The sequence below is a fragment of the Podarcis filfolensis genome (genome assembly GCF_964270895.1).
Source record: "Podarcis filfolensis genome assembly, chromosome: 16".
Classification (NCBI taxonomy): domain Eukaryota; kingdom Metazoa; phylum Chordata; class Lepidosauria; order Squamata; family Lacertidae; genus Podarcis; species Podarcis filfolensis.
This window is the reverse complement of record NC_139620.1, coordinates 18116589-18130613: the sequence shown is the minus strand read 5'-3', so window position 1 is coordinate 18130613 and position 14025 is coordinate 18116589. Positions and strand designations below refer to the sequence as shown.

At 49.3% G+C, this 14025-nt stretch overlaps 1 protein-coding gene across 5 annotated transcripts in view; it reads left to right on the top strand.

Moving 5' to 3' along the window:
* The window catches only part of VANGL2 (VANGL planar cell polarity protein 2), a 42640-nt gene that overhangs the window by 22974 nt on the left and 5641 nt on the right, over positions 1-14025 (top strand). For 4 of the 5 annotated variants that reach the window (XR_014542423.1, XR_014542424.1, XM_083590302.1 and 1 more), the window contains exons 3-8: positions 6727-7002; positions 8009-8129; positions 9770-10377; positions 10947-11083; positions 11997-12132; positions 12568-12799. Coding sequence is in view for 3 of the 5 variants with exons in the window: in XM_083590302.1 (XP_083446428.1) it covers positions 6932-7002; positions 8009-8129; positions 9770-10377; positions 10947-11083; positions 11997-12132; positions 12568-12799 (1305 nt within the window). In the remaining 2 variants the exon portion in view is untranslated. Of the gene's footprint in view, positions 1-4326; positions 5131-6726; positions 7003-8008; positions 8130-9769; positions 10378-10946; positions 11084-11996; positions 12133-12567; positions 12800-14025 lie in introns of those variants that run through there. The other variant, XM_083590304.1, reaches the window with a different exon arrangement.

The following is a 14025-nucleotide window of genomic DNA, read 5'->3' as shown; positions in this document are numbered from 1 at the left end:
TAACCTGAGGTACCACTGTAGTTACTTATCTCCTTGGCTCTGAGGTAGCATAGCTCCCTACTCTGCAACATTTCTCCGATGAAAATAGGGATGTCCTAAGGAAAAGCAGGACGCTCCGGGATCAAATCAGAAACTGGGATGGCTTCCGTAAATCCAGGATTGTCCCTGGAAAATACATGTGAATGTATGGTGTTGCTGGCCCATGCTGTGCTCTGCCTGCTTTTACCCCTCACGCTGGGAGCACCCATGACTCTGTGATCAATTACATCCATGTCTCTGTGTGCTGAAGACCCCATGTTCAACCTAACAGGATATTGGGGAGTAGAACTGGCTGAGTCCTTGGTGAAACACAGCCACCTCTGGTCAGAGAAGACGCTCTGCATGGTTGGCAGTTAGCCTGACCTGGTTGGGAGAAGACCCTTCTCGTGCAGACAGTCTTGTTTGCAGTTTAAGCTGGCCTTAGACCAAGCCAGGTGATTTGCCCACCTAGCAGCTTCCTGAGGTTTCAGGCAGAAAAATGTCAGATTCCATTTAGCTGAGGAGGACCTGGAAACTTCAGCATGCTGAGAACAGGCTGTTATTCTCAACCAGGGATGGGGACAACTCATGGGGACTCTCCAGATGTTGTGGGACTACAACTCCCATTGGCCAGGCTGCCTGTGGCCGATGGGAGTCGGAGTCCCACAACATCTGGTGGTTCCTCATCCCTGCTCTGAGCTGGCCTGTCCCTTTGCTGCCTTTAAGCCCAAAGCAGAAGCGCCGTGGTCTTATTTCTTAGCCATACGGTTGATTGCACATTGAGGACATTTCTCCTTTCATTCTCCTCTTAGTTTTCCCTTTCTTTCAACACACACACTCCCCCCCCCCCCCGGTTTCCCATAAAACTATTGCCAAGGAAGCCTTGTAATCTGGGGGGGGGGGCAACTCTTCCAGCTGAAGCCTCTTGCAGTCCTGCTATTCCAGAGGGGGGCCTCTGGCGCTTTGTGTTTGGGCTCTGTTTTGCTGAGGCAGCTCAGCATGGTCTGTTATTGCTGCTGCTGTTGCTGCTGCTGTTGTGTTTTGGTCAGACTCGGGGATGGAGGACGGAGGTCCATTTTGCGGAGGGGGAAGCTGAAGACCATGAGGAGGAAGAGATCAATAAAAAAGGGCTGGTGGTAGTCCGGAGGAATCAGCTGAGGGAATGCATGATCAGCACAGTGTCGGTTGAGCAATGGGAATTGGCTTGAGCTGTTCTGTTAGTTGCATGACTTTGCATGCAGTTAAAACAATTATTTTTGAAACAGGCAGGCGGGGAGGAGTATCCTGCTTCTGGGTGATTCGCACACGTGGCAGCACAGCACCTCTGTGAATGGGGAAGGCCTCTTCTAAGGAAAAGCCTGTCGTCTGCAGTTTTTTAAAACCAATATTTTTAATACAAGTCATTTTTAAAAATAGTCATTTATCTTGTAAAATTTATGTACCCCCCCTTGATTGCAAGAAACAACCTCCAAAGTGGTTTCAAAAAAGAATAAAATATCAATGAAATCAGTTAAAATGCAGCAGTTCAAAACATTCAAATAATGTTTAAAATCAAAGGTAAAATGATAAAGGGCTGCCCAAATAATTGGGGACGCTGTTTTTGTTGATTTTTAAAAAAACTTCTGAATCAGTGTTTGTGTTTTTTGGGTCCGCTGAGCTCTGGGCAAGCCAGGGGAAGAAGGAACTGTACCTTGGAAGTAGAACATCTGCTTTGCATGCAGAAATTCCAGGTGACATCTCCAGGGAGGCTGGCGAAAGACTGGACAGCTGCTGTAGTCAGTGAGATGGATTAATAAATCACTTTGAGGTTTTTTCCCCTACAATCAAGTGGCATATAAATTTTATGAAAGGGATAACAAAAGGCAGACATTGTAAAAGGTAACTTCTGACATCCCTAGAGGAACATAGTCTTTGCCAACTGGTGCCTTCTAGATGTTTTGGACGACCAGATCCATCACAGAAACATAGAATTGAAGAGTGGGAAGGGGACCTCCAAGGGTCATCTAATCCAGTCTCAACTAAATCAGTCTGATAGGTGTCCCAAGCGACGAGGGCTGATGGGGAGTTGTGATCAAGAACATCTGGAGGGCCCCAGGCTGGGGGTGGCTGCTGTAGTGTGTCTTGCATTGAGTGGCTTGCCCAAGGCTCCACCGGGAATTTGTGGCAGGGCTCTCCTCAACCCCTTGTCCCTGGCTTTCTCATTTTGATTTCCAAAGAAGCATTGGTGTGCTGCCTTTATTATCTTAACTAGCCGCAGGTGCTGCTGACTTGGCGTGGATCCATTCCATAGCCGCCATCTTTAATTGGTCTGTGGCCTTCCCCCTTGCCTTTTTGTGCCGGGGTGTGTTGCATGTAAAAGGGGCGTTTTTGGATCAAAACCCGGATTGGGCTGTTGACTTGCCCCGCTGCAGGTAGATCCAGTTCTCCACCTGCCACAGGCAAAGCCCTTTTTGCACTCCTCCAACAAAAAACTTAATAGGCCTTTGCTCTAACCCTCTGGCATTGCGCAGAGCACGTAATTCTCCCTTATCTTCCTTTTGAACTGGGGGACTCCTTGGCAGTGGTTTTGGGCGCGAGCTTACAAGGTGTGCTGGGGTGGTCGACCTGTGATTCAGATTCTTGGAGAATCTGGAGAGAAGTGGCTGAATCCATCTCCCTTTGGGGCCTGGCCTGCAGGGAGGGAGGGTGGTGGGACACGCCTTGTTCGTTCCTGCAGTTGCTCCCCCCCTTCTCTCCCCCTCTACCATGCACACGTCTGCGCTTTTGAGTCTGGAATGGTGCAGGTAAGTCATACCTGGAGGCCCTGAGAGGAGAGAAGTGGAAGGCCTGGTAATTAAACAGCAGCTGGGCACCATCAAAGCATCGCTGGTGGAGCTGCTCCCCACCCCTGCTTTAGGGACCCGCACCCTGCACTGAGGCATGTGACCCATTTGAGGAACAACATAGCCCATTTCCTGCTTGTTTTGGCAGCCAGGTCCACATCTGCGCTCCTTACTCCCAAGTCCGGTAGCAGAATTAGAAACTCAAGATATATAAGCTAATTGCCAAATGGCACCTTAAATCTAAGTTCTGGTCTCCACAACGGATTGTCTAGTCACCTTTTTTAAACGATGGAACAACAACAAATTTCATTTCTATACCGCTTTATATTTTAAAGGGGGGAGGGAAATCTCAAAGCGGTTTACAACACATTAAAACATCAAATAAAACAGTGCAGAAACAAATAGCAACAAGACATCTGCACAGATTAGCTGCCTTGTGGGGAGAATGAGAAATCCTCACCTTTGGCTACAGGAATGCAGCTTTTTGCATTTCCCTTTTTTAAAAACCTGCCTCTGTGCAGCTTGTTTTTGGAACAAGTCCCCCTTTTTGCGTTGATAAATTTGGTTTAAATAGGTTACAGGGTTGGTGACCAAAAATGGAGTAGCTTAGGTTGGCCAGCATCCTGTGACATCATTTGGGATATGTGTGAGGGAGTCTTTCCTAGACCAGCTACTGGTGGGGGGTGGGCTGTTTGGCTTGCGTGGAATGGATGTGGCAGAGCCCTCCTGTTTGGCCTGCTTGCTTCCTCTTCCGAGGACTTTACTAGCTCAGGCCAGAATTAATGTCTCTCCCCCCCCCCCCAAACGGCACATATTTGGGCTGTGAAGAGCTGACAGAAGTACTTGTGATGGCCCCAGGGTGGTGAGATTGCCCACAAACTGGGATGAGATAGAAGGAGAACAGGCTTCTCCCCCAAGACACTGGAGGGATGTGGATAAGATAATAAACAGAGCACACAAGAAGGCTGCCTCAGATCCTCTTGTGTGTAATAAAGGCCAGAGTTCGTAATGACATGCTTGCATCTCGCCTCTGCCTTCTTTGGTCGTAATGGGAGCCTGTATCTCCTCCAGGATGCAAGGGCCAGCCAGGTGTTTTCCAGGACACTCCTGAGGGAGGCTGCAGGTGGAGGCAGCAACCCCCATCTGTTGATTGTCCCCAGCGTGTAGTATGCAGATATTGACTGGGTGCTATTATTATTATTATTATTATTATTATTATTATTATTATTATTATTAATTCCCTTCACCCTAAGGTTGCAGGGCAGGTGACAGCTATTAAAACACAATATTAAAAACAGTTTAAGACAACTTACAACCACAGAAAAAAACAAATAAATATGCATCTCAAATGTCAAAAGCCAGGGTAAAGTGATGCATTTGACAGAAGCTGAATAACGAAGGTGCTGGATGCACCTCTCTGCAGAGGGAATTCTACAACCAGGAGGGCCCCCCTCTGCTGATCTTAACATCCGAGGAGGTCCATAGGGAAGGGAGGCCTGAATCTAAGGCTTTAAACACAAACACGAACACCTTAAATAGGGTCCAGAAATTAACCAGAGCAGGTGTTTAAAAACAAGGGTTATCTGAAAACTAAACAGAGCCCCAGTTCTGGGCAGTTGAAGTTTCTGAGTCGTCTTCAAGAGCAGTGAAAGATTCATGTATTGCAGGGGGTTGGCCAAGATAGTCCCCGCGGTTCCTTCCAGCTCCACAGTTCTATGATTGTTTTGTGGAGCCCACGACCGTCTCTTATATTTCCTCGTGAGCCCCAAAGCCCCCAGACTTTGAGGACCTCTCACCCTCACCCTGCTGGCTGCAGTGGCTCTCTGAAATCTGAGGCAGAGCAGATCAGAAAAGCTACCTTCTACCAGCTTGGACTGTTTGCTTCACTGGCCCAGTATTGCCCACTCTGGCTGGCAGCAGGGCTTCAGGCCATGCGATGGGCCTTGCCCCATTCCTGCCACCCTGTGGACCTTTTATCTGGAGGTACGACTCAGAGGTGCCGACTCTACTTCTGCTGTTCTGGCCCCTCCCCTGGGAGAGGGGAAGAACCTGATCTGGCAGGTTGGGGTTTTTTTGGAAGGCCCCTTTGCCGAGCCGGCTGGGATTCCTCCCAGAGCGCCAGACTTGCCCGGACAAGAGTCCCGAAGCCCTGCGGTGGGCGCGTTTGCCTTGGATGGCTGATTCCTTGCCTTGGCTCCAACCCTGGGCTTGCTCTGAGGCAAGCGATATCTGGAGCAGAACATTAATGCGAGCATAAGTCATGTGAAACGCTCGTCATTTTGCAACATTGGTAATAATCAAGTGGCGCTGTGCATTTGTGTGTGTGTGTTGACTTCTGGTTGCCTCGGCCTCCCTTCCCCAGGGCTGTTTGAAATAACTGAGCAAGCACAGTAAGGTCCTTTCTTGTTTGGGGTAAGATGTTCCTGCTTCCAGGAGAAGCTTCTTTGTAACCCAGACAGTCGGATTTAGAAGCCCAGGCCCATTTTAATTCTCCTAATAACCGGGTCTGTCTAATCACGTGATGCTGGTGAGGGCTTTCGGTATCAAGGAAATCTTGTACGTGAAACTGGGATCTGGCCTACACAACTGAGCATTTTTGTGTTTGTATGGAGATGGGGAGACAACATGTTGTTGTGGGGGATGAGAGAAAAGCCTGAATGTATTGAGGAAAATTATGGGGTGTGTCACTCTTTTTTGAATCGGGATCTCTGTGCCCACAGTTCCTATTTCTGAGACAATGGCTTCTAAAGTAAGAGTTGATGGTTTGGGCTGGGGAGGGGCTGGTTACTTACTGGGGCGGATGCCTTGAGAGAAGTCCAGTAGCTAGTGGACAGAATGATTTAGTTGAGACTTGTACATTGCAGGGGGTTAGACTAGAATTGGTGGCAGGGAATGGCTGACCACTGTCATTGGGGGGCTGTTGACCCCAATACAGTGCTACCTTGGTTTAAGAACAGCTTAGTTTATGAACAACTTGGATTAAGAATGCTGCAAACCCGGAAGTAGGGGTTTTGGTTTGTGAGCTTTGCCTTGGAAGCAGAACATGTTTTGCTTCCTGTTGAGTGTAAATTGAGTCCCCCGCTGCTATGGGAAAGCACGCCTTGGTTTAAAAACGCTTTGGTTTAAGAACGGACTTCCGCAATGGATTAAGTTCATAAACCAAGGTACCACTGTAAAGCAAAATTTTCTAACCCCCCTCCAGTGCCTTACACAAAAAGTTAAAGTAGACACAGCACTGGGTGCAAATCTTTCTGTTCAGCAGCACCCTGATGGGAATGCACATTGCCCCCTTCCCCAATATTCAGATTGATAATTTCAGGGGGAAGGAGGGGGGAAGCAATGATAAACTCTCCTCAGCTGATCTACACAGATTAATTACGGGGCAGGGCTGTGTGTGCATGTGTGAATGTGAGTTCATTGCACCTACTGCTGGCATTTGGGCCCCAGAGGGCTGCCCCAAAAAGGTTAGTGGGGTGACTTCCTTCAGATTTGGAGATAAGCCTCTCTTCTCCCTGATCCTGGTGTTTTATCTCTTGGGGATGGGGTTGGAGGGGGAAGGAGGAAGGAAGCACCTGGATTTGTAGTCAATTTAGGTGTGACACAGACCTCCTGGTATATCCAGCTTCTCCTCCCTCCTCTGCACAAACACATTTAAAAAAACGAAAAAACCCCTGCAGGTGGAATGCTAGCATATCAGGTAGAAGGGTTCTAGCTTGAAGTGCTGCTTTTCTACATGCGGGGTCCTCTTTTCTTTGTCTTTTCTTAGTAAATATGCATTAAGCATGCCAGTCCTTCAGCTACAGATCGTACCATATGCTCTCTCCTGACTTGTCTTGAGGGCTGGGCGTGATGAGCATGGTTAAGCAGTTTCTTCCTCCCTCCTCAGGTGCCCCCTTTTTTTCTTCTAAGACGAGCCCAGCTAGCCGATCAAAATAGAGTCCCTCAAGGTGAAAGTTGACTTTCTGAAGGTGCCCCTCGGCCTGAAGAAGCCCACTCTGAAAGAGGCAGCGGCTGCCTTGGCGGCTGTCCCGGGGCCTGGGAGACCCAAGTCCATCAACGTGGACCGCTACAAGGCGCGGCGCTCTGACAACATGGACAACGAGTCTCAGTATTCCGGGTACTCCTACAAGTCCGGGCATTCCCGCAGCTCCCGGAAGCACAGGTGAGTCTGCCGGCAGGCTGCACCCTTGGGCCTCCCGCTTTGAGCCAGGGGGAGCAGTTGGTTTAAACCAGGGTTTCCCAAAATTGGGCCTCCAGTTGTTGATGGACTACAACTCCCATCATCGCTAGCTGGCAGGACCAGTGGTCAGGGATGATGGGAATTGTAGTCCAAAACAAGCTGGAGACCCAAATTTGGGAAACCATGGTTTAAATTGTTGCAGTGAGCTCTCATGTGGGGCTGCCCTGGGAGACCGCATTAATGTACAAAGCTCTGAGCAACTTGGGTTCAGGGGTTCCCTTGTCTCTGCCCACCTTGTGTCTAGGAAGAGGAACATGAAGTACTCTTGCACACAGCTCTGTTCTTCGTACACTCTGCCTTATTATTATTATTATTAAATTTAATTTTAAAACAAGTCATAATAATAAACTCCAAACAAATTTAAAAGTTATAATACAAATTTGTCCATTGCTGCAATGTTACAAAACGATGACAATAAGCTTTAATTACACATTACTGTATCAAATCCACTGTGCACCTCAATTTTCAAAACCTTGAAACCAAAAGCACCATCAAATCTAATGCACACCCTAGTTTTTGTGAGTGAATTTGATCAAGAAAGATGCACATTACACTCGAGTAAATAAGAACTGGAAATGTTTAATGAGCAAACATGACAATAGGGCTGGGCAGTATATTGATATATTGTCCAAAACCGGTTTGAAGCTCATATTGTGACCAGTTTTATAGTTTTCGACCTGGCAATATATTGCGAAACATTGTGTGTGTGCATGTGTGAGCTCAGTGGGTTAAGGGCCTGATTCTGTTCAAGGCACCTTCCTGTGGGTCCAACAGCTGCAGAACTGTGGGGCTGTGTCTGTAGGCGACTGCGAAGACAAGATGGAGGACTTGGTGGGCTGTAGCTGCCCTGAGGTGCTGAGCAGGACAGTGTCCTATTTCCTTCCATGGTTCTCAGCGTGCATCTCTTCCTCCCCTCTGCCCATTGCAGAGATCGACGGGAGCGGCACCGTTCCAAGAGTCGAGATGGGAGTCGAGGGGACAAGTCGGTGACCATCCAGGCCCCTGGGGAGCCCCTGCTGGACAACGAGTCAACTCGAGGCGATGAAAGGGTGAGTGGCTTGTGGCCAAGTAAAGAGGGAAGCCCCCCTGCGAGGGCCAGTAGCCGCCACCTCCTGCCTGCCTTTTCCTGCCTGGCTTTCCCAACCAGCTAACACCCAAACAGCGAGTGATTTATTCTGAGGTTGGGCTGGGCAAATGTTCCAGGGAACTTCCATGTGCTTTGTTCAGTAACGGAGAGAAGCAGTGGCAGGCAAACCTGCATGTCAGCCTGGATAGCTCAGCTGGTTAGAGCATGATGCTGATAACGCCAAGGTTGCTGGTTCGATCCCCGAATGGGACAGCTGCATATTCCTGCATTGCAGGGAGTCAAGCTAGAATCCTCAGCTAGAATTCCAACTCTAAAATTCTGTGGAGCTCTGTATTTGGCGAGTCTCCTAATTGGATACAGGTTTCCTGCCCAAAGTGACTTGCAGACAGGGAAATTCTATGTGCCATGCTGCTGGTGGATCCTATAAACAAATGGAAATGTTCTTTATGTGGTCAGTCATTTATTTATTATGGCAGTTGGATATGGGCCATATTCTTGTGCTTATAAACTGAAAGACAAAGGAAGGGGAAGTGTTGGGGAAGACTTAGAGGAGGGAGATGGGTTGACAGTGCCAGGATGAGGAGCTGCCCCCCCAATTTGCCACCCACTGATGAGGGCAGTGCATTGGGGCCACCATTCTAGTTTAGCCCTAGTATCAATAGGATACTTTCATCATGCTCCGACTGAACTTAAAAGCACCTGTTAGCAAGAAATGTATCAAAATGCCCTTGGCAATAGGCTTATCGGGGATCAAAAATATTAGGACAGAGGTGCACATGAAACACTTAATACAGAGATAGTCCCATCTGGCCCAGCCAAAATGATCAAGGGGCCGGAGCGATGCTCCTAAGAAGCAAGGTTTTGCAGCATCTGGAACTTTAGAGGAAATGTGAGTAAGGGGTGACACGAAAGAACTTTATGAAATCATGCGCAGCAGGCAGAAAATGCATAGAGAAAAGTTTTTCTCTTTCTCTCATAATACTAGAACTCTGGGACATCCCATGAAGTGGAATGTTGGAAGGTTCAGGGCAGACGGAAGAAAGACCTTCACGTGGTGCACAAACTATTCAACTCGCTCTCACGGGAGGCAGGGTGGCTTTAAAAAGAGGGGTGGTCAAATCCGTGGATGTTAAGGCTATCAACAGCTACTGGCCACGATGGCTCTGCTCTGTTTGCCTTCATGGTCAGAGGCAGCAAATGCTTCTGAATCCCAGTTGCTGGAAAACTGCAGGCGTGAAGAGTTGTTCTTTGTGCTCTGGTCCCGCTTGCGGGTTTCCCATTCAGGCATCTGGTTGGCCCCTGTGAGAACAGGACGATGGACTAGATGAGTTATTGACCTGATCCTGCAGGCTCTCACAGGCGTGTGACTAGACAAGGGAGGAGCAGCACCCGTCTGCTGAAGTACACATGAAGAAGCTTTCAGGCAGAGTCAGTCCACCTTGCCTGTTCCTCTCTGCCATTACTGGCACCTGTTTGTAGCAGAGGAAAGCCATGCTCAGGACCCCAAGACATGACCCTTCTTGGTGCAAGGAGGTGTCCTACCATGAGGTGTCTGCCTGCTCCCTCACCTGCCCCTGCTTGGCCCTTTCCCTTCTTTTGCAGGACGACAACTGGGGAGAGACCACCACGGTGGTGACGGGCACGTCTGAGCACAGCATCTCCCACGATGACATCACGCGCATCACCAAGGACATGGAGGACAGCGCCCACCTGGACTGCTCCCGCCACCTGGGCGTCTCGCTGGGCGGGGCCCTGGCCCTCCTCTCCTTCCTCACGCCCTTGGCCTTCATGCTGCTGCCCCAGCTGCTGTGGGGGGAGCGGCTGGAGCCGTGCGGGACGCCTTGCGAGGGGCTCTTCATCTCTGTGGCCTTCAAGCTCCTCATCCTCCTGCTGGGCAGCTGGGCCCTCTTCTTCCGCCGCCCCAAGGCCTTCTTCCCGCGGATCTTCGTCTTCCGCGCACTCCTCATGGTGCTCGTCTTCCTCCTGGTCGTCTCCTACTGGCTCTTCTATGGCGTCCGGATCTTGGACTCTCACGACACCAACTACCAGGGCATCGTCCAGTACGCCGTCTCCCTGGTGGACGCCCTTCTCTTCGTCCACTACCTGGCCGTGGTTCTCCTCGAGCTGCGGCAGCTCCAGCCCCATTTCACCCTCAAGGTTGTCCGCTCCACCGACGGGGCGAGCCGGTTTTATAACGTCGGCCACCTCAGGTGAGGAAGGGCTGCAGTGGAGGGTGCACAGTTGCCAGTACAGCATGTTTTGATGATGATGATGATGATGACAATGACCTGCCCTTTGCCAGCACGTCCTAGGACGGGTTACAACAATTTAAAATTTTTAAAAAAGGTTCAGCCACGTTACATTCACAAGAATAGAGTGGAGCATGAAAACATACATCTTGGGGTGCTGAAGGCCAGGATTGATTTGTTTGATTGACTTCAGTAAGATTAAAAAATAAATAAAAAATACATCTCCCATCTGACAGGTAAACAACTATTTGTTGTTGACATCTGAAGGCAGCCCTTTCCAGGGGAGTTTTTAATGGCTGATGTTTTATTGTGCTTTAAATACTTTGTTCGGAGCCGCCCAGAGTGGCTCTGGGGTAACCCAGCCAGATGGGCGGCATATAAATAATGAAATCATTGATATTGTTATATTATTAAAATGAATGAAATAAGTAACGGGCCACGGGCACTGGAGACTCCATTAATCAATCAGTCCATCAATTATGCTTCCCTTCATCTGACGAGCCCCTTTTCCTTTCTCTGTCTCCTTGCAGCATCCAGCGAGTTGCAGTGTGGATCCTGGAGAACTACTACCACGACTTCCCGGTCTACAACCCAGCCCTCCTCAACCTCCCAAAGTCTGTTCTCTCCAAGAAGATGTCTGGCTTCAAGGTGTACTCCCTTGGCGAGGGTGAGCGATCCTGGCTCTCTGAATCATAAAACTGTAGACTTGGAAAGGGACCCTGAGGCTCGCTAGTCCAACCCCCTGCAATGCAGGAGTATGCAGCTTTCCCATGTGGGGATTGAACCTGCCACCTGGGCATTATCAGCACGGTGCTCTAACCAGCTGAGCTAGGTGTACATGTGAAGCAGTCTTGCAAATAGTCAGACCTTTGACCCACTCAGCCTGTCAGTCTCTTTCCTAGGGCTCTAACCTGTTCCCTTCAGTCTTCTGAATGGGAGGGCTGGGGTTTGAACCCAGCATCATAGGAGCCAACTCCTAGGGGCCGAGGTACCTTTACACACACACACACACACACACACACACACACACACACACACGTTGATAAACATTGCCATTCAAATGGTGTGTTTGCATCATGTCATGTCATTTATTATGTGAGGTGGGGCTTACCTGTCCCCCCGCATATTTTATTCAAGTTGGTACCCCTGCTGAGCATGCAGTGGCTGCTCTTCCATTGAGTTATGCTCCCTCCTCTGGTTCCCGTCCCCACCACCATCCTGTACAGGCTTGCCTCTTCACTGCTGTTTCCTCTCTCCTCTTTGGCTACATTCACGCCATACATTTAAAGCACTATGATACAACTTTCAACCATCATGTCTTCCCCCAAAGGATCCTGGGAGCTGTAGTTTGTTAAGACTACTGAGAGTTGTTAGGAGTCTCCCACCCCCATTATTCTCCCCAAGTAAAATTTCCCAAAGTTTCCTGGGAAAAGAGGGATTGATTGTTAAGCCACTCTGGGAATTGTAGGAGGGGAATTGGGATCTCCTAACAAACTCTCAGCACTCTATGTGTGATTGCAAAAGGTGGTGCTCAGAATTTCAAGCCTTCTTGACCTCCCTTCTCTGTTCCTGTCCTCCAGAAAACACAACCAACAACTCAACAAGCCAGTCGCGGGCTGTCATTGCTGCAGCGGCCCGGCGGAGGGACAACAGCCACAACGAGTATTACTACGAGGAGGCTGAGCATGAGCGCAGGGTGCGCAAGAGACGTGCAAGGTATGCACAAAAGGGGGTGGCTGTGTGTGCCTGTTCGTCCCACAGCAGAGAAGAAACTGAGCTTGGCTTGCCAAGTCCTTACAGTTGACATTATGCACTGTAAACTCCTCGAGGCAGAGTTGTGAAATTTATGGAAATTCTGGGAAATCGTGCAGCGCTGACTTCCCTAGCGAACCTAAACTTGTTTCATCGGTTTAACAACTTAAAATGCATTCGTTTTATACAGTAATGGCTTGTGAAATTGTGTTGTTTTTGCACATTTATGAAATTCACACTGCAACCTTTCCTTCCTTCTGCAAACGTTCCGATACCTTTTGCTCCTTTTCCTTCCCTCCACTCCCTCCTCTCCCCTCGCTGTGGCTTTGAGAGGTGAGCATGCGATGGGTTCCGCAGTCCATGGCTTACTATATCACAGGACCCCTCTTGTCCCGACAGGCTGGTGGTGGCTGTGGAGGAGGCCTTCACTCATATCAAACGGCTCCAGGAGGAGGACCAGAAAAACCCGCGGGAGATCATGGACCCGCGAGAGGCGGCGCAGGCCATCTTTGCCTCCATGGCCCGGGCCATGCAGAAGTACCTGAGGACCACGAAGCAGCAGCCGTACCACACGATGGAGAGCATCCTGCAGCACCTGGAGTTCTGCATCACACACGACATGACGCCTAAGGTACCAAAGGGAGATCAGAGGGCCAGCCGAGATAAATGGCTGTCCTGTTAATGTTATATAGGATTCTTCTACAGAAACTGCATCGTATCCCACTAAATTATATGTGGGGCAGACCTACTGAAATTAATGGGCCCAAGAGAGTCATGCCCATTAATTTTAATGGCCCTTGATTAGGATTAAGAATGGCATGCAACCTAGAATATTTGGGTGTGGGTATGTGTCCGAAAGGGACGCGGGTGACATTGTGGGTTAAACCACAGAGCCTAGGACTTGCCGATCAGAAGGTTGGCGGTTCGAATCCTGTGACGGGGTGAGCTCCCGTTGCTCTGTCCCAGCTCCTGCCAATGTAGCAGTTCGAAAGCACATCAAAGTGCAAGTAGATAAATAGATACCACTCCAGTGGGAAGGTAAACGGCGTTTCCGTGCGCTGCTCTGGTTCACCAGAAGCGGCTTAGTCATGCTGGCCACATGACTTGGAAGCTGTACACCGGCTCCCTCGGCCAATAAAGCGAGATGAGCGCCGCAACCCCAGAGTCGGCCACGACTAGACCTAATGGTCAGGGGTCCCTTTACCTTTACCTATGTGTCCAAGAGTCACTGTTGTTGCTATGTCATTTTGGCATAGTTAAGTAGAGCTCTTCTGGATCATAACAAGGCTTGGACCTGGTCCGTTGTCCTGACGGCAGCAGCCCATCCCATAGTTGCATATCCCCATCAGCCAGCATTCAGAGATAGACTGCCTCTGAACTTGAAGGTTCAAATTTAGCTCTTAAAAAAATGGCTTTTCTTCTGTTTAAATAATAACACTCAGCAATTTTCCAAAGTGACCTTCAGCACTGAGGAAACCCAGACCCTAGGCAGTCAGGCTTTAAAGCCCAAGAGCAGAGGCAACCTCCCCCAACTTATGGGGCCTTCAGATGTCTGTTTGGACTCTTATCTCTCATCATCCCTGATCACTGGCTGTTGCTGGCTGGGACAGATGGCTTGGGGAAAGGCTGGGTTTATCTTTTGATTTTTAGTCTTCGTTAATTAATGTGGTAGCCACCTTTTTGAAGTATAACAGAACGGTGGGATATAAATATTTTTAGTCATTCCAGGCATTTGTGTATGTGTGCGGAACAGGTGTCTGAGCTATAGAGGAGCCAAAAGCGCTTTGCCCTCATTCAGATGGCCTGCCTAACAGGGGTGTTGTCATGGGGCCAAGTCTCAGTGAGGGCAGTAGCTTC